The sequence below is a fragment of the Chlamydotis macqueenii genome, chromosome 7 (assembly GCF_036417535.1).
Source record: "Chlamydotis macqueenii isolate bChlMac1 chromosome 7, bChlMac1.mat, whole genome shotgun sequence".
Classification (NCBI taxonomy): domain Eukaryota; kingdom Metazoa; phylum Chordata; class Aves; order Otidiformes; family Otididae; genus Chlamydotis; species Chlamydotis macqueenii.
This window is the reverse complement of record NC_141562.1, coordinates 39,223,815-39,247,406: the sequence shown is the minus strand read 5'-3', so window position 1 is coordinate 39,247,406 and position 23,592 is coordinate 39,223,815. Positions and strand designations below refer to the sequence as shown.

General features: G+C 43.3%; 1 protein-coding gene across 2 annotated transcripts in view; it reads right to left on the bottom strand.

The window, feature by feature from the left end:
* PPP2R2D (protein phosphatase 2 regulatory subunit Bdelta) overlaps positions 1-10,542 on the bottom strand; it is a 30,182-nt gene extending 19,640 nt beyond the window's left edge. Inside the window, exons 1-2 of one of the 2 annotated variants that reach the window (XM_086752783.1) lie at positions 10,403-10,542; positions 9,971-10,063 (exon numbers count right to left, since the gene is read on the bottom strand). In XM_086752783.1, coding sequence (XP_086608909.1) covers positions 9,971-10,063; positions 10,403-10,409 — 100 coding nt within the window. In that variant the 5' untranslated portion in view covers positions 10,410-10,542. The remainder of the gene's footprint in view (positions 1-9,970; positions 10,064-10,402) is intronic. The other variant, XM_086752785.1, reaches the window with a different exon arrangement.
* Between the last annotated feature and the right edge of the window lie 13,050 nt (positions 10,543-23,592).

The following is a 23,592-nucleotide window of genomic DNA, read 5'->3' as shown; positions in this document are numbered from 1 at the left end:
TTATTATACGTAATACCTTTTTCTTATGTGTACAAGTACCAGTTTTATTTCCCAGCAGAATATTTCAGACTTCTCTTCATACTAGCAAAGCAACTCACAATGAAATGTACAGAAGGGGGAGGAAAGACAAACTATCATCTTTTTTATTCATGTACAGCATCCTAATGAACTCTTCTTATAGACAAGCCACCTTTGTGATTATGACTTTCCAGAAACAGAGATGTTTGTCTAGATTTCCCTCCATTTTTGTCCCAGTGTGGCTACAACCCTCTGTTCTGGAAGCAGCCATATAAACTTTCCTCTTGTAAACTGTGGAGAGCAGCAAGACCTACTGCTTTACAATAAGGTATTAGCCTGGCAATATTTGTTTCCTTCCAGGCATGAAAAATTAATGCTTAGCTTCACTTTTGGAATAGAGTTCTAACTTGGTTAAGGTCTACAAACAGAGTAGGAAACCCCTAGCTGTCTTCAAAGCTAGTATACTAAAAGGATTGTGGGAAAAAAACTGCTGGCAACTAAATTACAATTCTGTAGAATCCCCAAATTTAAAAGCACTAAGCACTTCTACTGGTAGTAAACACCCTCCCAACACATCAGAACGCTACAAAAATCCATCTTTCTAATAATGTAGTGGAAACTATTCTCAGAGACTCAGGAGCTATCCTGAAAGCATAGGCAGAAGTTCCAAAATCCAGTATAAACGCTCTAAGCCTTTTAACATCACTGCTGGGTATTAACCTCCCCATGTCACAAAGCTCCTGTCATAATTCCGTTAAAGTTCCATAACCTCCAAAGCCTCCCCGGCTAGTTAAACGGGGAGCAGAGGGGGACGGGATGACAGAGACCACATTTGTCAGGATTCTGAGATGACAGCAAGCTTAGACCTGCAAACTAACTTAATCCCACAAAGGATTCATACTAGGTATTTCTAACTGACACCGATATCAACGTCTGGCTCTCTGTTTAGGTAACGGAGAATGCAAAGAGATCCAAACCATCTAAATTAGATGCCTAAAATTAGCTACATGAACTTTTCCTCTCTAAGCTGGCAGCACATTGCTACTTCGGTTAAAATCTGAAAACTGAAAAAACCCAGAATTACTTCATAAACTTGCAGCTGAAATCCATGCTTAGGACTAACGCTAACTGGACACAAGCAGCATCAACTTGTCTCTCATTCTTCTAAGCTATTCAAAGCCTTTTGTCACAGGCCCACTCCTCAGACACTGACTGCCTAGTTCATTAAAAGTCGCTAGTTTCAAAGACTATCTAAAAAGGGGGTTGCTACAAATTCTAGGGGATTTTAACTTAAAATTTTCCGACTATGTAATGCACAACACCTAGAGCTTCACATCCAGTACACACACTGACAAAAAAATGCATGTTAGTCAACCTGTCTCCTGTCCCTCCCCTCGAAAAATATTTTTAATACACAGCACCTTTTTCCATGATCTGTTTTAGAGATCCAAAGAATGAACCGCTTTAAGGTCTATGAAACTCTCTGAAGAGGCTTGTGCTTTGAGAGGAAATGACTGGGTCTGGACCAAAGCCAGACGGCTGGCATAAACTGTAAGGGAGATTGCCAGTGGAAACTAAACATAGAAAGAACATTTCTGTGCCTGTAATCAAGATCAAAGGTGACACACCTTTCCCTCCAATACACGCTGTTATTCTACAGCTGGAGAAAGCTGCGTGAGATATTGCGTGGTCTCCTACAGCTGATGGGAATGAAGCAGAGTGTAGAAGGAGGTAAGTGCAGGTTATGAGCTCCTCAATCAGAAGTTGGGATCTCCCTGTGACATTGTGCTGAACTGTAAGACATGTCATCAGAAGGCACAAGTCTTTTTTTTGCAACAGACAGTGACAACGTACCGTTCTGAGGCACAACCGGTGGAAAATACAGTGAGTCAGGGCCCATACAGAGAATGGCAAGGAACTAAGTGAAGACTCAAAAAGAGTCAAATAAAATATTAAAGAAGCAAGTAAGATTAAGGAAGGAAAAAAGACACACAGAGACCCATTACAGAGAACAGAGTAATCAAGGAGAACGAAGAACTGTAGAGGCTAAATAATAATAATAGTAAATAATAGGGAAAAAGTGTTTTAAAAACCAAAATCACATTTGAGCTTAACAAGTTACAGACAGAGAGGCCCTCGGAACTAATTGTTCCTTGATTTACTTCACGTCAAGAGAACACTCCCCAAGCACCACCAACGGTATCTATGTGCACTAAAAGGTCTCAGGGGCAGGGAGGGGAAGCAGTTGGTGTAAAGTTTGATAGTTACTCACACCTGGATCGCTACAGTTACCACACCAGGCAACAGCACAGAGCTGCTGGCAGGCACTCTGCCTCTAGCCAGACCTGCCCTCACCCTCCACGTGTTGGGGCAGGCAGGCACTACCACAATTTCAGTTACTGCAGGTTCCTGACTTCGGCAGCGATTTCCAGTCCCCAACCTCCCCCTTCTCTCTCCTCATTTCTGAGCCTTTCGCTGGTTTGCTTCCAGGGGAATGTGGATCCTCCTTACTATGCCTGCCAGAACAGTCCATGAAGATGATTGGTATTACTGCACAATTCAGATGGACTAAGACTGCTATTGCTGTTATTGCCACACCTAAGCTCACCTAAAATATTGTTTCTTAATCTAACAGTTGACAGCAGACTGCTATCTGTGAACTGTGCTGGAAGGTGAACTGAACTTTAAAGCTATCAATAATCACTTGACAATATATGTATACAGCAAAGTTACGCAGTCACCTATTTTTCAGAATAGGCCACTTCATACACTCAACTTTTAGATTTCTACTTTTATAATTTATTTGAAGAGTTAAGACAGAAGCAAGATGTGTCAGAAGTCAGCAGAATAAACCAAAGGTGGTACAGTTTTGCTCTGACCAAATTTCTTCCAGCTTAGCGTGCTAAGCACCCTGCCCACTTAAAGCATCCATCAGGTCTAACAATTTTTCATGCCCTAATACTTAAACAACCTGCAAAATTACTTGAAATGCCTTTAAGTACCTTGCAGAGGTTAACTTAGTCCAAAATAACTCTGATTTTTTAATGAATTTAAATTCTTGAACACATTTAAGGTCAACCAAGGGCATGAACAAGGGCACCTGAGCTGCTTCAACAGAAGTTCAGCAGCTTGGCCAGCGCAGCAGAACGCAAGAAGCAGCAGCAGCCCACTGAAGTCAGTGCTGCCGCTGACAGGCCATGGCAAACTACAAACAAGAGCGTTTCTCTTGGAAAGGCTGCCAGCTCCTGTGTGCTCCGGACCCTGTCTGGAGCCAAGCCACTTGGCCTCTCTGAGAAGCAGGGCCCCAGAAGCCATTCTATTCGGAGTGCTGTAACAAACTGGTAGAAAAGCAGCAACATAAGGTGTCGACCTGTTCCAAACTCCCCCAAACCAAACACTTGTCCAGCTGATTTAAGTCACCTTAGAGTCCACATCTCATAAAAGTGCTCTCAGTCATACCAAAAACCTGTTGTCACCGAGTTTACAGTGCATGCACTTGCCTGCACGCGTTAGTACAAAGAAAGGGTAAAGCAGCAGCAAGGAGAGAGAGCAGTGCAGCCAAAGTTCAGTCAGACAGAAATAAACTTTACCTTCCTGCTTGCCGTGCCTTTTCTTACAAGCAATGAGAACTTATGGAGTCTATAATATTCAGGACACAATCCAGTATTCTCTGTGCAAACCTATACGCTCATGATTATTTTTTCTTTAACTTCTGGAATAGTAATTCCAATGACCTTCCTCCTGCTGGAGGTATATTCAATTATTTATTTTATTCATGCTATTCCATTAAGTTTTTTCTAAGTCATGCTTTTCATTGTACTTTTAAGAGTTAATAAAAGTCTTAACATGATGAGTAAATAAAATTTTTAGTCCGGTTACAGCTTTCATGCCTTCCTCTCTTTTTCCTTTTTAAAATCTAAATAAAGTGGGTTTTGTCATTTTTGATTAAGCTTTCCCCCCAGATGTTAAAATACTCAGCAAATGGCACAGTAACGAGAGTGTGCATGGGAACGGTACCAAAGATTTCCTGGGCCAGCAAGTAATAACAGCCTGCTGTCATCACAGCCTACCATTCTGCGGAGAGAGGAAGGCAGTGGCTCTCACAGGTTAATGGTACAGACGTAAAGACTTGTACCAATTTCTGTATCCCCACTACTGGAAACTCCTACCTTACAGCTCTGCCACTGATGTTTACCCAAACTCTTTATAATTCATTCATAAGTTACGCATCCCTGCAGCTTCACATTTTAATCAAAATATCCAGCTACACCTAGTAATTTGTTTTCTCTTGTAGCCTAGTGCTTGCTTAGTCTTTTAAAGCATTTTCTTATCTATTCTTTAACATTCCACTTGCCATCTTTCAGTGGTACTGAGAATTTTTTTTCCCTTAATGCCCATGAACCTAAACCTCTGCAGTTTTCTGACAAGATTGTCCTAACTTTCTTTTATGTATCTGTGTCAGAAAAAATATGCTAGATACAAAAGATATGAGTGAATGTCAACAGCGCAATAAGGCATTTATGAACCACTTCTGACTGCCTTTAAAGTCTCCACCTAGGCTGTAAATTTTCTAGTTTACTTTACAAAAAAACATAGATATCCCTTTCACAATTCTCAGAATGCTAAACATTTTTGCATTTATATTCATACTCCTCCTCTTGCCCCTGCAGTTCCATTACCCCATCATTCGCATATGCCAGAACAAAAAAAAAAAAAAAGAAGAAAAAAAAAAGAATCGAAATTTGATACCATGGTCAACACTACAGATTCACTGTACGTATGTGAGTTGGCAGGATAGAATCTCTTCTCCACAGAAAACCAAGACGATATCACTTGACATGATCACTTTTACGAAGCCTGAAGATCACCTGGAGTGTTTGTTTGTTTTGTTTTTTTTTTTTAAAAACAAACAAGACCCCAAACACACAACCCATAGCTATTCACTTGTAAATCTGGGCTTCCTCACTAGGAGTCACACTCTAAAGGTTATGAGAGATAAACTTCAAGAAATTCACTAACATAGCATTTCTCTCAAACAACACCTTGTCTTAATAGTCTCCAGAGTTACTTATACACTAATACACAAGATAGTGTGATTTACTTTTCAGCGGCATAACACTCTGGTTTTTCTGTTGTCTGACAGAAGTAGAATTCAAAAGAGTACTTATTATTAAATACTACTATGGAATACAGCATTGTGGAATAAAGGGCGACATCAAATTCTTGGTCCACAGGTTGTACAAAGACTCGAGATTAAAGTGGTCTACCTGAAGCAGTAAGACTACTTTCTCCCAACAGGAAACCACTATATAATACGTGCTCAGGTCAAAACTGTTAGCAAAGTATTATTTCTGCCCACATTTTAAAAAGACCAAAACATTTCCCAAAGTCAATATTATGTCATCATCTGTATTATGCAAAACACCAGATACAACACACACAAAAGCAGGGAAGATAAGGCAGCTTTCAAAATCTTTGGTCCCTACAAGAAATGGTGGCTTTTCAGAATATTCACAGCAGTCCTCTGGGGACTAGAGACGTGGTGAAGCATCATGGGATCAAGGCAAAAGCACACCACTACATCTCACCATAAACCAGGGACAGGCACATAATGTTTTAGGGAGTGCAAAAGAGCAAGGCATCTAAAGTCCTGCTTATGGCAAACCCCTGTTTTTCAAGGAAAAAAAAACCAAACCCCACAGCTGAAAAGCCCATCTTACAGTAATGCCCCATTAAAACAACAAGGGACATCTTCAGTGATAACCAATTACTTATGATGAAAGGTAACAGTACATATGACTTAATAACAGTCATTATTACCATATTTTCCAGTTCTTACAGAAAAAAATATCTTAAAGATGGCAACCAATTCTGTAATTTTTTCCATGCAATTTTAAACAGATGTCAAGTAGCTGTACCTCTTCTGGCATATGTTTTTAAAAGTGTCAAACCATGCCAGAATTAGCTTTAAAAGCAGTGAGAACAGATCAGTTGAATTCATGAACAATGTATCAGAACACTTTTAAACTATTGATTTGTAAATACAGTTTAACACTAGAAGTGTTTTTAAATCATTTGTATCCAGACTTGAGAACTGCAGGACCGGAGTCTAATATATTTTTATTAGATCATGGCTTTCTTCTCTACCCACGTTCTGCATTCTGACAAACTTCTGAGATGGACTTACTTAGCACTGGAACAAGCTTTTAAAGGAGAAGTGAACAATCTGTTGAACTGATGATAACAAGGTATGTTTTAGTCTACCAGTGCTGTCAATACCAACTACTAATTGGAAATTTTTTTTAAAAAACAGTATTTCTTTTATCTTTAAATGGAGATACAAAATTTCTTAAAAAGTAGAAAACACAATACAGGTATTCCGACAGTCAATGACAACTTTTCTGAAGAAGAAAAGCTTTGCTCATGTGCAACACCTCACGCTGGTTCATGCTCAAGTTAATGAACGGGAGCTAAGGAGCTCTAGCCTACTATGAAAGGGCACCGCGTCCAGCGGTTCTGTGCAAGCCTAGGCTTTACGCTCAGCTGCCTCAAAAAAGGTTTCAAATGTAACACTTAAAACAGCTTCAGACTTGAGCTGCTGAAGCTCCAACAGGAAAGCAGTTTCATTTAGTGGAGTAACCATACTCTCATAGCTGCCTGTACCCGAAACATGACAATGTATCTAACCGGTGCCAAATTAATACAGCATTTTCAGAAGGGAACAGTTCATCACAATCCAAAACCCCATACTGACTGCTTGCGGGGGGGCGGTGAGCGGTTAAAAACAAAACCCAAAGAAATGCCCCTGGCAGTAACAGGAAACTCAATCTCCACAGCGTACAGGTTCCCTTTCTGACAAGGACAAGCCATTCTTCCCAGTATTTCCAACTCATCACTAGCACAAGTCCGTTAGGAAGACTTATAGTACCCACTACATATACACATATAAAAATTACATATATTCTGTTAATTACATCCAGAATTGGTCATGGATTACATGCAGAACATCTGGCCCAAGGGAATTTGGGCTTATCTGTACATTATTTAATAAACTGTTTCATATTCTGCTTGCCAAAAACCCCCCAAACAGAACTTTTTGAACATGCAAAATAAATTAAACACTGAAATCACAAAACTGATTAGGTCTCAGGCATCATTATTAAAAAAAAAAAGCCTGTATTTAGAAAGCTACTTTCTACCAAAAAAGGTAACCCAAGAATAACAAGTTTAATAATCACATGGTTTTACACTAACAAAAAAATTACAACACTTTTTTTTTTTTTAAATTAAGCATGTTGCCACCCTCAATATAAATTCTTTCATTCAGTATCTGTTTTATCCTCCAATCCTCCTCCTTTAATCCAATTAAACTTTTCTGCTTTAGAAAACTACATATTTCAATAACTGGTATATTTTCCTGATCTTTTTGAAATGGCCAGATTGGTCACGTAAACACTGCTCTTCTACTTATTTGAAGAGAGTATTGTACAGATTTCAAGGATCACTCACTGAAGAAAGTGAATACCCAGAAAAGAGAAAGTGAGTTTCTATATTAATGACCTAGTTAGAGAAAATCCTAGGAAAGGAGGTAGCAGCTGCAAATCTACCTATAGTAATTTGTCATAGCCATGTTAACACTTTTATTAACGAAATACAGGTGAGAAACAACTACTGAATAAAAACATATTCTAGAGTTGCAATTAAAAAAGAAGTGACCTTTTGGTTAAGTTGTCTGACTATCAGGCTCTGTAATTTCAACTCCTGAATGAACCACCTGTAACAGCACTTAGCAAAAAAGTCTGCATCTAACACATCTGACAGCTATTTTATGTTATCATTTTCAGATTTCCCCTGCAGAGCTTATTTTTCACAAAACAGAAAAGGCAAAACGAAATTTACTGAAATAGTAAGTTTCCACTATCACAGAAATTTACATCAAATTCACAGTGGGTTTATGTAATATTTGCAGCAAGGCAACAGTTGTCCACCAAATAGATTTAGATGTGCAATTTGGTAAAAGAGGTTTTAAAAAATGGTGATGCATAAATATTCCCATGGCTGAGGCCAAAAAAATCTAGCAATGTTGTTGCACGCTTATTGCATACTGCTGAGTAAAATCCAGGCAATTATTAGCAAATAAATTGTCTATTTTCTTTATTTGACTCCAAGGCAAAAACTAACAGGGGTGGGGCAGCGAAGCGCACAAACCAAAATAAAAGTAATTAGTCACAAAAACTGTAAGTAGTTCTTGCATTCCACCAGGAAATCGAAACTGCAGTTCTGCAAAAGCAGGTGCTGAATGATTACAAATACTAACTGCCCTACAAAGAAGATTCAATTCCTCATACGCAGCATCACGCACAACCCGAAGTCGTGGCTCCAGGAGAGTCACAGTAATAAGGAACATGTGGGACAATCCAGGTAAAAGTGTTGAGCACTATTTCCCCTTGCCACTCCTAGTTACCCAAACCAGAGAGCTTTCCCCTCTCTAACCAAAGAGCTCTGCCACGGTGATGCGTCTCATCAGCAACGCAAGTTCCTCTTTGAACAGCCCTGTTAAACCCAGGTAATTATTTAAGTGCGTAAGACATACTGGTGTTTCAAAAACGAGAAGCTTTCCAGCTCTACACAAACTCATGGTGCTCCGTAATTGACCAGGAAGTAAGGTGCTTGTAGAAGTATATTTTTTGCAACACGGAGAACTGACTTTTAGTCACACAGATAAGCAGATCCTGAGAAAAAAGGACCACTTGGGAGACTCATAGAAGCTGCTGAAACACATTTGCATAATAATTCTGGGAACTTCAGAACAATAGTACAAGTTAGAAAATACATTTAGGGGGGAAAAAAGGAAGAAAACAACAACTGAGTACTAGTTCCTTGAGCAGTTTTCAAGTCTGTTCCTCCCATAGCTATTATTTTAAACGGAATGCCAAACAAGTGGCATGAAAATGAAAACACTTGTCAGTATAATTTCCCTGTAGTAGACAGTACAAAAAAATATTTACTGCATCCAGTAAAAAAAAAAAAAATTCCCAAGCCCAAGACAACCACACACTGGCACTGCAAGTTATTTAACTTAATACAGCAAACGCAGCTATTTCAGTTAATGCAGAAAAAAAAAATCAAATGAACAGAGCAGAATTATATTTCACACACATACTTCACACCCTCTTTTCTTAACAGTAACACAAAAAATGTAGGGGATAAAAGAACTTTCCAATCAAAGTCGAGCAAAACTTCACATCGCTTCTACATACTACAGAGAAACACTTTTTCCAATTAAAACATTTCCTATTTTCTAGTTATTCCCAAACATGCTGTGCTTAGAAAGTTTCAGAGGAATGTAAAGGTGTGTCCATCTTCCCTGCTTAAGTTACCCCTATTTATAGCTTACAAACATTAACAAGTAGGAATAAAATCTCTTCACAGCTGCAGGAAGCCTTTAAACCCTACTTTTTAAATTCAGCACCAATGACAGACCTGCATGCTCTCCCTGTTGCTCTCTTTGCGTCAGAGTGAAACTTGACAAGCCTGACAGACTCCATTTGTGGGTTTTTTTTTTCCCCTGTGTTTTATCACTGTCGCTACCTTTTCTCCCTAGTGATTGGAATTAAAGAACAGCAGGAAGCCACCATGTCTTCTCCATTATGCTCTTCCAGAAAAAAAAAAAAAAAAAAGAAAAAAAAAGAAAAAAAAAGAAAAAGGGAGCAGAGGCGCTAGCTTAGTCATTGCCACGCACCCCCCATCCTCCGAGCCTCGGGCACGGTCTGGGGAGATGCTGCAGCTCAGCCGTTCCCAGCCTCGGCCCCTTCAGCGCGGGCGTGACACAGATGCTGCCAGAGGAAAAAAGGGTGTTGGTGCCCGTGGCCCCGGCGGAGCGAGGGCCGGGGGACGGAGCCACCACTGGCGGCTCCGGGAGCCGGTGGCACAGCGGAGGCCCTCCCCTTACCTTCCGCCACGTCCTCGTCGATAGCCCCCTTCACCTGGGAGAAGCACCACTGGAAGTCGTTGCTGCCGCCGCCGCCTCCACCTCCTGCCACCCCTGAAGAGGGAAGAGAGGGCGGTGAAGGGAGGGCCGCCCCGCCGAGCCCACGCCGACCCCTCGGCCCCCGCGCCCGGCCCAGCCCCTTGCCCAGCGCCCCGCTCCGCCGCCGCACGGCCCGGCTCAGGCCAGGCCAGGCCACACCGCCTCGGCCCCGTGCCGCGGCTCGGCCCGGCGCCCCGCGGGGCCTCCCCACGGTGCCCCGCCGCCGGCGGGGCGCTGCCTCCTGCCCCCGGGTCCGCGCGGCGCGGTGCGGCGCGGCCCGGCCTGCCCCGCCGGCTCCCGCGGCCCCCTCTGCCCGGAGCGGAGCCGTAGCGCGGCTGGCCCGCGCGGCCTCACCTGCCATGTCGCACGGTGCCGGTGGGGCGGGGGCGGGGGGGCCGCGGGGGGAGGAGGCGCCGGCCGGGAGCGGGTCCGGGTCGCAGCCGCCGCCGCACGGAGCTGCCGCCGCGGGAGGTTTCGGGGTTTCAAAATGGCGCCCATTGCCGGTCGGCCTGATCCGGTGACGTCACCGCCCCGGCTCCCCTCAGGGAGGGGGCGAGCGGGAGCGGCGGCCCGGCCCGGCCCGGCCCGCCCGGTGGTGGCCCGCGGCCCGGGGGAGGCCCGCCCGGCCAGGCGGCGGCGGAGGAGGAGATCGTGGAGGTCCGCGCCGCGGTCGCGCTTCCCGGGCGGCGGCGGCAGCAGCACGGAGAGAGGGGAGAGAGCGAGCGAGCGAGCGGGGGGCTCCGAAGCGACGGCTACGAACGCAGCCTTGCGCTGAGGGGCGCGGCGGGCGGGGGCTGCCATGGCGGCCTTGTCCCGCCGGGGGACAGCTATGCGAGTGGCCCTGTTGATACGCCTTCCGATTCATCTATTTGTTTATTTATTTATTTTCCCCTGGATGTTTTAATTCTGATGCTGCCTAAAAAGCCGAACACGCTTCGTGCTCGCCCCTTCAGTGGGCGCCAGAGCCGGGGGCGGTTCCGAGGCCCGGCCTGGCCTCCCGGGGGCCGCAGAAGGCCTGGCCTGGCAGCGGGGGCTCACGGAGGGTCCGGCCGTGTCCGGGGGCATTCCGGGGACCTGCAGCCCGCGAGGGACACTCGTGTTGGGGCAGCGGGGCCTGCGTGCTGGCTGGGTTTGTGGAGCCCAGGTGGTGGCAGGGCGGTGGGGCTGTCGGAGGTGCGGCTGGTGTCTCATGAACAGAAATTGTGCGCACCTGGGCTTCGGAGCGGCTGGGCGGCACCCCTTCCTCCGCCTCTGTCTGCAGCGCTGTGAGCATGCATGCTGCTCTCTTGTAAGCTCTGACCGTTACTGATGCTCTGCTTAGCTTTGGCCTCTTATGCTGATTGGGTTTTTTCTAAATCAGCATCCGTACTGAATGCTGTGAAGATGCAATTTTTTGCCCCTAAATCCCAAACAGCAGAAAGAAATAAAAATTAATTTTGTATTTTTCCAAAACTCTTGCATAGATATATTTTTGACCTTTAAGTCCCTCAGAAAGTAGTATAATGTAAGCTTTAAAGCCCCTATCCCTTCCAGGGAAACACTAAGTGCTTAGAAAGGTAACAGGTCTGTTGTGCCTTAAATGTTAGGTGTGTTTCCTAACGCGCGTTGGGTGCAGGAAATAAAGCAAAATCGTTGATGAACAGAGGCATGGTTAATTGTGGTCTTGAGTGCAATTGACCAAACAAGTATATCCTCTTCCTTACAGAGTAAGAGTCTTGTTAGTGCACTTCATAAAGTGCACTGCAGCGAGTCTTCATCTCTTACTGAAGCGATGTTCACCTGTAGATGCCTAGGGACCTTTCTGCAGAAGGACTTCAGTCCGACACTTGAGTGAGTTCGGTAAGGTTCCTCTCAGAGATTATTTCAGTTCTGAGCTTGCAGCCTCTTCCTGATACCTTAGATATAGAAATGCATTCAACTTAAGTTTTCTTTATTTAATTTTTTGGTAGGATGTCTTTGTCCATTTGTGAATTCCTTACTTGATTTGTGTTGCTTATTCCTTATGTATTCTATTATGTATTTACGAATGTAAATGAAATTATTTTCAGCTTAGTCTTTTGGATGTGTCTCCTTTGTAGGTACAGGAAAAGAGTAAGTGGGTATTAGTTGTGTTTTATTCGTTATCTAGTCTCTGCTCTTCAGAGAGAACTTGTGAGGCAAGTTCTGTGCTTATCAAAACTCCTCCTTGTCTGTTGAAAGTTGTCCAATTTATTTTTTGATTGACTTGCACATTCACTCCATAGTGACTGGCCAGCTATATCCGTATATAAAATTAATGTTATCCGTGTGTCATAATTTTGTGGATACCTGAAACTTCTGTATTGAAAAATGAAGAATGTTTCACTAATGGAAATCCAAATGCTATTAATCTTTTTTTTTTAAAGGAACTCAGTCTTTGAGTTTTTATTTTTGAAGGAGTTTTATTGCTTTGTATTAGTGACAGAAACATTTAAATAAAAAAAAAATTAAATTTATGCATACTGTGAGCAGAATAGGTATAGCTCAACTGCAGACTAGGCCTTGTGCCTTGAAGTCTTATTTCGGCTTGAGGCAAACACTGGCTTCTTTCTGTTTCTGAACCGAGAGGAGGTTTTATGTCACACTGTTGTGTTGGCCTGAGTCTGCTTAAATCTTGATGACAGCTGCTAATCATGAATCAGGTCTATGACCTGAGCTTCTAGGAATTTTTTAACAAGGAACACCCATTTAAAAGTTAAATAAAAAATCAGCAGAAACTTGGTGTTCTTACCAGCTTTTATGCATGTATCATGTTGCCATGGTGGTGAGCTGTGTGTGTAATTGTAAAATTTTAAAAATAAATAAAACTGTTGGATATCTCTTGTGTCTGTGTTTGCGATGTCTTCTGCCATCTAGGGAGTGACTGTGGGGAGGGTGGAGGACAGCTCCTGATCAGCGGTGCACAGCCAAAGTCAGTCGATGCAAGTCTTGGAGGTCTGTTCCAACCTTAAAGATTCTATACGTTGCAGCAAGGGAAATTCAGATTGGGTATAAGGAAAGGGCTCTTCACGGGAGGGTGGTCTAACGCTGGATCCGGCGGCCCAGAGGTGAGGGAAGTCCCGTCCTTGGTAAGGATCTTAACTCAGCTGGCTGAGGCTGTGAGCAGCCTAATGAACCTTTGAAAAGTGACCCTGCTTTAAGTAGGGCTTCGGGCCAGGTGGCCTCTGGAGGTTCCTCTTCAACATAGTTGATGTCTACAATACACATTTAGTCTTAACTCTTCCCTTACCTTTTCTGTATCTATGTGAGGGGTTTTTTCACTCTTTTGTGCACCAATGTGCTTTTGGAGTGAAGTAGATGCCTTTATATGCCATAAACTCCTGTAAACTAATAAGTGTGTATAATCTGAGAGAGAATTCAAGTGTTGACAGAGGTAAATTGTTTTGAGGGTATTCTGCTAAATGGAAAACTGAAGTTGAAGTAGCTGTTAGTTAAGTTAGTCTCTTGAAGTGGGTACATGTATTTGTTCATTTTCTAATGTATGAGATTTTTATGGGCAGGATCTTTTAAAAAGTGGTGTTACATTCTTGTGAAATGCTTTTTTTAAAAAAAGAAAGTTAAATTTGCATGTAGAGCACACTTCTTATTAATGATATTCAAAGAATAGGTGAATGCAAATGAAGGAACTAGTTACTTTTTACAAGCTTTCGGAAGTTTGGAACTCGAATTCAGAAGAATGTGTTGATAGAAGAAGATGCATCCCACCATGATCACTTGAGTGTTTTGCGGTTTGTAAACACGTTTACAGTTGTCTGGCACTTGCATGGCACTTTGTTAAAATATTCCTCTGCTCACTTGCTTCTACCTGGAAGTTTGTGTGGGTGACTTGTACTGAATTGCTGGGAAAGTTTCCCCGAACCCAGCTATCTGTGTGTTGTAGATCCCGAGGGAAGAGGCTGCTCCACAAGCAGTGGGATGGGGATGGGTACAACGCTTTTGTGTAATTCTTAGAAGTAAAGCACAGAGTGTTTGCAGTGGCTGTTTCCAGTTTAGTGGCTTAGCGTCACGTGTTTAGGAGTTGCGCTTGGAAGAAAGTGACGCTTTGCTCTTGCCACACTTAGCAAGAAAAGCTACTGACAGCGATGTTCCCAAATGTTCTCTTGAAATAGCATCTTGCCCAGCCAGCTGCTTCGTGCCCCCTGACGTATGCTGTGTGAAATGTTGCCAACTCATGAGCAGTTGTTTCTCATCATATTTCCCATTATCTGTTTGTGATTAAACAAAGCCCTGAACTCTGCTGGTGGTTTGGTAACGGTCTTTCACTCCTACTGCTTTGAAAACAAAGCATGCTGAAAGTGTGTTTTCAAAAAACGTAGTGCAAGCCGTAGGAATAGTGTTTATCAGAGGGTGAAGTACAACTGGTTGGCATACTGAATCAGATTTCACTAATAGATAGATATCACATACTAATTGACATAAAAACGTCTGATTATTCTTAGGTGGGAAGAGCAACAGATTTTTTTCCCATGGAATTTTTGTCAGTCTTCCAAACTTAAGAAAAAATCTGCAGTTTAGAAGTTGGTATGGTAAATTATTAGCCCTGTATTTAGTCTTATTACCTGTATTTTTTTACACTGTGTTTATCAGTATGGTATACAGGCATTCTGGATTTCAGTCCTCAGCGTTGGACTGGTCTTTGTTTAACTGTGGCGGTTTGCTGTCCTGGTTGTCCTTGCCTCCTGCCCCCTCGGACGTGGATGCCTGCTCTCAGACCTGTCCCAAAGCTGTGAGCCACAGGCCCCACCCTCCCTGGAGTATTGTCATTTAGACTCTATTTTTCTGCACCAAAGAGTCCTGTATCCAAGCTCCTCAGTAAAGCCAGTCCCTTTCTTCATGCCCAGCCCAATATCCTAAAACTTGCAGTTCAGCTTTTCTCTTGGCTTCCTGCTCTCCCAAAATGCCAGTCTTCCAGGCAGCACTGTCACCTCCCTGGCTGCGACCAGTCCTGTGCAGAAATCCCTGTGACGCACTGCAGCCGCCTCCGCCAGCCTGGCCCCAGCTGATCCATGGCACCGGCGAGGGGAGCTCTTCCAGGAAGAATCAGCACAACCTTTTTTCCGAGCGCTAGTTTGGCTGCTGCCGCACATTGCGTTTGTATGGTACGGATAGCTTCCGTATGAGGGAACGGAAGGGATGATGACATATGCTTTGCTGTCTGCTTACAGCTGCAAAGGCAGAGAGTGCCCTAGTTAGACACAATTTCTCGTCCTGCTTACCTTCCAGTAGTATTGCCAGGCATTTCACATGGTTGTTTAGAGAGGAAGGAATGTGAGAAGGAAAGAACCGCAGAGACTTTCGCGGCAGCTGACAGTCATCGTGGATATACCTTGGGAACGTCAGCTGAAGACATCTGAAAGCAGTGATTTTTTTTTTTTCCCTATAATAGAAACAAAAGAAACTTCTTTGATAGCTGAATCACCTCCTGACTGAAGAAAATGTCTATTCTATTGTGTTTTTCATGCTGTGATCCAGTAATTGCTCTCTGGCATTATAAGAAAAGATCTTGAGCTAAACAAAAACTTCAGGCAGCTTCTCAGCACTCTGTGAACACTTCTATATAAAACACTTTTTTAGTTATGTCAAAAATGTGGCTACTGAGAGAGGATTTGGGAACCAAGCATACCCTGGTTGAGGAGCCACAAGAGTAGTCTACTAAATTACATTGGTGTGGATTTGAAAATGGTTTTGCATGTTACTCGGAACCAAGCCAGAGATTGCGTCTCATTTTGTGCAGTAACTCGCTGTTCTGTAAAAGAGCAGTTACTAGTAGCCGAGATGAAGTTTGGAGATTACCTCCTGGTTTGGCCTTTATGGCCCAGTCTGCATAGAGGAGACTAGCAAAAATTAAGGGTGTCTTCACCTTTACCTTTCCTGCCCTTTTCTCCTCTCAGGTACCCTTCAGTATGTTGCAGTCAGCTTTGCCATCCCGGCAGACAGGCAGTAATTTTGATCAATCCTATAGCCTTCGTATTTTGGCTTGTCATTTCGGTCCACGCTCACTCGTGGTTGGTAGTTGGCTTCTTTATTTAATTTTATTCTGTATCAGCTGTAGCACTATGCCACCACCAGCATGCCCTTCTCGTTCCTTCTGGCATGTTTTTTCTCCTGCGTTGAAGCCTTCCATTGTTTGTCTTCATTCCGCAGCCTGTGATGATGCTTGGGCAGCTGAAACCCCTGTCTGAAGGCTGAATGGCTCCGTTTCTCCAGGTACCACCGTCAGCAGGTATCAAAACTCTGCCTTTTGCCCTGATTGCTCCAGTACTGGGGCTCTTCAGAGAACGCTATTGCAGAAGCCATATTTTTCCGCTTTTTTCTTCCAAAATGAAGTCTTCCTCCTAGATCCTCTTTCCTGTCTCCTGCCCATAGCGCCTTTATGGAAGTAGTGTGGTTGGTGACAATGGGTTGCTTTTGGTTCTTGCTTGAAGGTGGGTTACTTCCTCAGTGGTGGATCATTTAGCAGAATATTCCTACAACAATTCCATGTGGGTTTGCATCTGTTTGCAGTCTTTCTTCTGGTCGATTTAGTTCATACAAACAATTTTAAAACATAGAGGACATGAAGTATGGCTGTGGCTGTGCTCTGTTTGAATGTAATGGGGTTGTAATTGCTTTGATCAGGTCCGCCCTTCATTTTTAGTTCTAGGATGAGTTCCAATCATATATTCTGTGAATATATGATTGAATATATATCAGAATATATATCCTGATCTGTTTCTGCACTTCAGTTTTCTTCCGTCAAAGTAGAAAAGTGCCAGCAAACCCTGTTTCCTATGTGTGCTTTGCCCGCCGTCAGGTAAAGTCCTTAAAAGACCTCCCTTCCCCTGCACAGTTTTCCTTGTTACTCAGCACTCCTGAGGGCTGTGTGGTTTATTTGCATGAAAGCTAGGAATTCTGTCTTGTTTCAAATTAGATTTGCCTGAGTTAGCTCTAAGGTTATTATTTCCTTTGACATAAGTGGTTCTGTGCTTTGTCCTGCGCAGAGCCAGTCCCTGCCATTTTGCCTCAGGGCTTCTTCATCGTGGTTCCAGACGCGCAGAGGTGCTCTCCATTTCTTTCTCAACTGGAATGGCTGTCAAAGGAGCTGAGTATGTCGTTAACAGTCTTTCAGTTTAAAATGGGAGACAAATATTTGCAATCTTGTTAATGTAATGAAAAAACGAAAAACCCCACTGGCTGTGTTTCCTACTAGTGGTTTAGAAGCTAGCTGCCCTGAGCTCGTGGTGGTCTCTTATCTAAATAGACTTCGTTTGGGGGATAGTCGGTGTCGCTTCCCTGTGATGTGCTGTACTTGTAGAGGTGGCCCTTTATGCTATTTGAAGACCTATGCAGCGGATGAACTATGAACATCTTGCTAATATCCTCATTTTCAAGTTACCTTTGAAAAGAACTTGTATTATTTGGTTTGGTTGGAATTGCTCATCCCTCTGCTTCTCTCAGATGAAAGTAGAAATTCTCTTGATTTCACAAGTCGGAGAAGATGGATGTCAGGCACAGAACTGAATGAGTCATATCTGTGATAGCAAGATTTCTGTTCTGTGACACTTTGCTAAGTGTCAGTCTTGTTCCCACCCAGCCGCAGCTGCTCCACTCTGTGCAACTTCTATTAAAACTTCAGAATAATTCCAAACATTTTGGGGTTTGTCCAGCCTCACCCAGATTTTAATTGCAACTTGTGCATTTTCCACTGGAGAAAGAAAGTTATAAACCTGTCACAACGAAGTTGTGAGTCACTTCTTTAGCTAGGTGTGGCTGCAGATACTCCACTCCTTAAGAAGTCAGTCATTACCTACATCTTAACTATATAGCAAATTAAGCAGAGTGTAGCACTTATTCAACTCTGAAGTATTTCTTCCTGCATGAAACTGATGTGGATGCTTAAGGAGGGATAAAAAGAAAAAGAAACACTTCTCTTTGAAAAGAAAATATTTGAGTTCTACTGTAAACACTCGAGTTAGGAAAACACCTACTTATTTGGTCACTGGAGCAGGCTGCAAAGAGAAGCACTTAAGACCTGTGTGTGGTGACACACATAAATGTAGGAAATGACATTCTTTTTCTGGATGCAGCTTTTCTATTTTGAAATAAAGAAGGCTTGAATGAAGACTATTTTTTTTTCACCTCTTATCATGCTGATTGCAGTGTTTGATTTCAGGAGGGTCAAAAGATCAAAGGACCATAAGGACCAAATTAATGACCTAAAAATAAACATGATTAACAAGCCCTTCTGCGTTCATTGTTAGCTACTGCAAGTAGTTCTAGCAGCAGTGCTGTAATAAACCCTTGGGGTTGTCTGCTCACGAGGCTTTGATTCAGGAAAAGTGTTAAGTGAAACTCTTCAACAATCTGTTTTTTTTTTTTTTTTTTTTTCCCAGGAGAGATGGGACTGAATGAAATGTTGAAACCTTTTCACAGCCAGACAAGTATACTGCCTACTTTTTTTTCCAACAGGGTGATTTTAAGTTTGGTTGGCTTCCAGACCTATCATTCTCTTTAAATTGGTCGACTCTTCAGTAAGACTTAAAAGTATATTGAAAGTAACATAAGAATGTTTAAGCTGTAGTGAAATAATGGATAAAATTCAGTGTAGAAATAAGTAGCTCTACCATATGCTAGAGCTGAGTCTGGTTGGAAGCCTCAGAAAGAGTATTTGAGATGTTGGTGGATATTGGTAACATAATATGCATTTTACTACAGGCTCCATATCGTGACATTTTAAATGATTGTAAAATTCTTCTGTCTGAAATCTGTCTGTCCTGTGCATCCATTAGCAGTAATGGTGTGCAAAGAGGAGTGAATTCCAAAGCCGTGAAAGTTGCCCTGTGTATTTTGGATAGTTTTATTGCAGCACTGTGCCGCTTCAGGAATGTAAGTGGAGACAAGGCTGTTGCTGCCGGAAAGGCAGGCTGTGTGACAACGCACAGCTCGGTGTAATGCCAAGAGCTGTGCATTGAGAGTGCTTTTGTGCTCCGGGCTGTGGAAACCAGTGGGCAAGCCTGATGCCCCACAGAGGGCTGCTGTCCCTGTAGCTGGGCTGCTTCAACAGCAGCTGAAGTTATCAGTGCTCTCCAGTGGTGCCAGGGGGGCTCGGGTCAGCTCCTGTAGCCCCCAGGAGTCTCTATTATTCAAAATACACATGCCAAGGATGCACCAATTTGGACTTCACACCTATGTTCCAGATCTTCCAGAATGTTAAACATAAGTTCCTATTGAAAAAAGAGAAGATAAGTGTTAGTGCTTATGATAGTTACAATTTAACTTGTAAAATGTGACAAGAAATACACTTGCAAGCCTCTAAACGGGTTCTGGGCTCTAACCACGGCGAGACAGCCATGACTGTATTCCCCGGGTATCGTAGCAACGCCACTGTGCTCCAGGCATCGGAAGAGGAACAGCAGTCAGAAACCTTACCCCAGCTCGAGAGACCCGCGCTTCATTCTTAGCTGCGCACCAGAAGCCCTCAAATGTTCATCTGCCAGAACATGTGACATCACAGAAAATCTCAGCAATCACCGTAGTAGATACTCTTGTGCGTTGGCTGCTGGTATTGTTGGCTAGATGTTTCTGCTCCAGCTGGTCAGCTAAAGAAAGGGCCGTTAGCTTCTGTCCTCCAGTGCTGGGTGACGCTGTGGCTGCGTCCTCCGCAGGACAGCACGAGCCGCTAAATATGGGCTTGTACTGGGAAGGGAGCCAGGGCAAACAGCGGTCTGAAGAAGAGGAATGCAGGCATTTGCTAAATACACGTTTCAATTATTTGAACTACCCCATATTCTTAGCACAAGCTTATAAAGTGTTTACAGCCACTTCCCAGTTGAGGATTACTGATTGAAATGGAATATTCTAGTTGTATAAGAATACAAGTTTTATTAGTAGTGCAAGTTGTTTCTACTTTTAAACTGTTTTTTAAGCCAAAATTCCAAAGTGAAGCCTTTTGCATTGATTCATTTACATTTCAGTGTCATAAAAGCTGCCAACAAAGGCATACCCATTTAAAAAAAAGTGTTGAGGTTCTTGCTCAGTTGCATTGCCAGCACTGGTTGGTTACCTGGGAAGGTGCCTTCGGGGAGGTTTGCTGTGGTAGGGGTTGTGAGGTACAGTGTCTTTGCTGGTCTGCCTTTCCTGTCACCCAGAAGGACCATTTTACCTGCACATTCAGCTTATTCCAGTGCTGCCGTACGCATACGGCTAATGCTTTTAAACCTTACTGCTTTCTGTAGGGTGTTTCTAAGGTTTAACCTTTCTTCTTTATCCTCATGTTGATGTTTTCGTCAGAGCTCTTCTCTTCTCGTGTCTGAGCTATTGGAGCCTTCGCTGTGGTGGTGACCTGTCCAACCACCTTGACTCTTGGTTTACTGCTCAGATGAAAGCGCACAGGCCCATTCACAGGTTCTCCTGCTTTCGGCACGTCAACACCAGTCATCGTACTTCTCATTTTACCATCTTCTATATTGAAACCTTTTGTTGTCTTAGGCATGTAACAAATACTAATTCCCGAAGCATCACAAGAAAACCCAAAATCCCTCTTCAGGGCTCCAGCCCAGCAAATGGCCACAGGGGAGTGAGGGAGCCCAGGGCCATACTGGGAGGATGGGGAGAAGCAGTGATAAACAGCCAGTAAAATTATCTCAATTAAAATGTTGTGGGAAAATGCATTTTCATCGAGTGCTTGAAAGCACTGCCCTGAGCAATGTTCCTGAGCTATGTCTGTCGGTGCAGTTTAGTTTGGAGTTGGTCTTTGCTTTTTCTCCGTTCTGTATAAGCCTCTCAATTATTTGTCTTGCACAAGTAGAAGGTCCCCTCCCAAATTCAGCATCAGGTTTCAGGCACTCTAACAGAAACTGAAGAGGGTGTTTTTCCTCTAATCAAAGCAAAGTTGTTCTCTCCAGTGATTCGAAAGATGCGGGAAGCTGTAGGGAGAGTTGGGCTTGCTAATAAGCTACTGGTCCAAAAGTCTCTCTATGGCAGACCTCTTTTATAGGAAATTGAGCTGCTTAAAATTCAGAGAAGGGAAACTTATTCTGAAGTATGAAGTCACACAATGCATTTCTCAATAGGTGCTGACCTAGGGAAGAAGGTTCTTGTATGGATGACTAGCAGAAACAGTCATGGCAATGAGATCGGTTTCTAGAGTGCTGTTGTTCCCGCCTGCGAAATCCAAAGTAAATCACTGTTCCTGTTAGAGAGGCAAACTGATGGGGCTGAAACAGCTGCCGTCTCCGCCTTGACTGCTGAGAGCTTGTTGTTTCTGAGGAACTGCATGAGTTTGGTGTCTCTTTCTGAAGCTGCCTGCCTGGAAATGGCTTAGCAGCTTCTGGGGAGCGGGTTGCATCTCCTGTCTCTGTGTTCCTCTCCAGTCTGCGGCCTTTGTGTTAAGTGTCAGCAGAAGCGTGCTGAGATGTGGAGGTGGCAGAGCTGGGGAACAAATCACCTGGCAGTGCATCAGCAGTTTGAAGTAGCCCGAGAGATTGCCGCGGACAACAGGATGGATGAGACTGTGGAGAAAGTCTGGGCAGGCCAGGATGTTCAGGATTAGGCAGCTACCTGAGGGGGCCGGGGTGCGATCTAACGGGGCCAGGCTGTGGGGTGGTGAGGAGTTATTGACTGGTTGTGCATGTGCTCATTATTGCTGTTGAGGGCTGAGGTGACATGGAGTTCCTGCTTGTCTGCTGAGCGTTGTGACCTTACCCATTCTGCCGCGGGCGCTTCGCTCTCATCCTGGCTCTTGCAATTACTGGGTTATGGAGATTTATGTTTGTCCTTGTCCTGAGAATTTAGGCTGTGGTAGCTGTATTTAAACTGCCGTGTGAACTGGCAGTAACGTGGATAGATGCTGCGTCCCAACACTTTTGTGCAATCAGACAGAAAATGAAGCTGGGTGCTGGGAATTAGGATGTAATGCTAATAGATTCCTCCTCATTTGCAGCGTTGCTCGGGTAGTTTGTATCAATTTACTACTGTTTAGGCTAAATAAATTATGAACAGCACAGTCTCGAATCTTATCTTTCACTGCACAGTGGCAAGAACATTGTCAGCGGGAATGATGTGTCGTTTACAGGTTCTGTGTTTGCGCTGATAAGGGAAATTTGGCTAACCACTGTGGTTTGGAAAGCTAGCACAAGGTATTATCTACAGCTGTGACCATATAGTTTAAAATATTGATTGAAGTGATAAGGATTGGATTTTCTTTTGAAACGGTTAGCAGTCTGCCATTACAAACTCATACAAATATGCTGTTATCCATCCAGCAAAGTTAAAACTCATATGGTGTTTAAAAAACTTCTTTTTTTCTCTTCTGTGAAGTGCTGTACTTTATTTTTAATATGTTACTGGCTTTGTCCACTTGGCTGTGGTCTCTTGACTTCCCGTAGCAGTGTTAGGAGATTCGGTAAAGCAAAGCTTCCTGCGCCCAAGCGGCTCCTCCTGTTTTCTCTGGAAGCAAACATCGGGGTAATTCTAAGTAAAGGTCCTGTAAGAAGTTTAGCCCTTAGATACGGAATATTCAAATAGACATTGTTTTCCTAAAGGAGTACCTTTTAATGTGTTGCAAACATATATATATTTATGTGGCGTAATTGATACTGTTTGGTGCTAAACTATTGCATGTTTTTAGCTCTTCTTGTAGAAGTGGAAGTGATTTGTCACGTTTGCTACTCCACGTATCTACTTTCTACTTGTAAGGGCAGGTACAGCGGATGGGAGCGTGGAGCTGTGTTCTGCGTGCAGTGGTGCTCTCTGCTGCCCTGCAGCTACCTCTGCAGCAGGGAAATGGCATCTGCTGGAGCTGGTCCTTGGCTGCTGGCCCTCAAGGGTTTTTGGGTCCTCTGTGGAGTGCTCCTCGCCATTAGTAAGCTGAACTTGTTCTAACCAGCAGAATAAATGCTTTGCGTGGGGTATAACGGGGTCTACAGTAAAACATTGCCCGACACTAATGAATCCGTGCATTTCAGGTGTTTACCTAGAATTACTTATTGTCAGTGCACTTGTTAAAAAATCAGGACAGAAACAAGCAGTGGTTTAGATTCTACTGTACTCTTGAATTATTTTGAGCTACTGCCACATCATGTCTTTGAGTGTGACAAAGTCTTTGGCTCTGACTCTTCCAAACTTGTCAAGGCTCAGGATCTTCCCCACTCAAAAGTAGGAAAGTAGTACTAGAACAGCATTGTTCATAAACTCTTATTTGTAAACTCATTGTTCGTAAACTCTTGACATGCAGTGCCTTTCTGTTTGTGGAAAGAGAAAATGTTTGAAAAGGGAAAGACTTTTCAAACAATTTCAAATTTTTACATTTTTTTTCAGCCTTATGGTGCTTAAAATGTAAGTAACAGATACATAGCCTTCTAGAAACTGGGGAAAAATGAAATGTAATGACCTTAATTGAAATTGCTGTATTTGGCTTTCTATGGCTTTCCATCAAAATCATAAATTAAAGAAACCTTGATCCCTCCATCTTCAATACGTAGCCTCTTGGTGGCACTATTGTTCCTTATTACACCAGACTCCTACTGACTGCGTTTTCTAATGAAAAC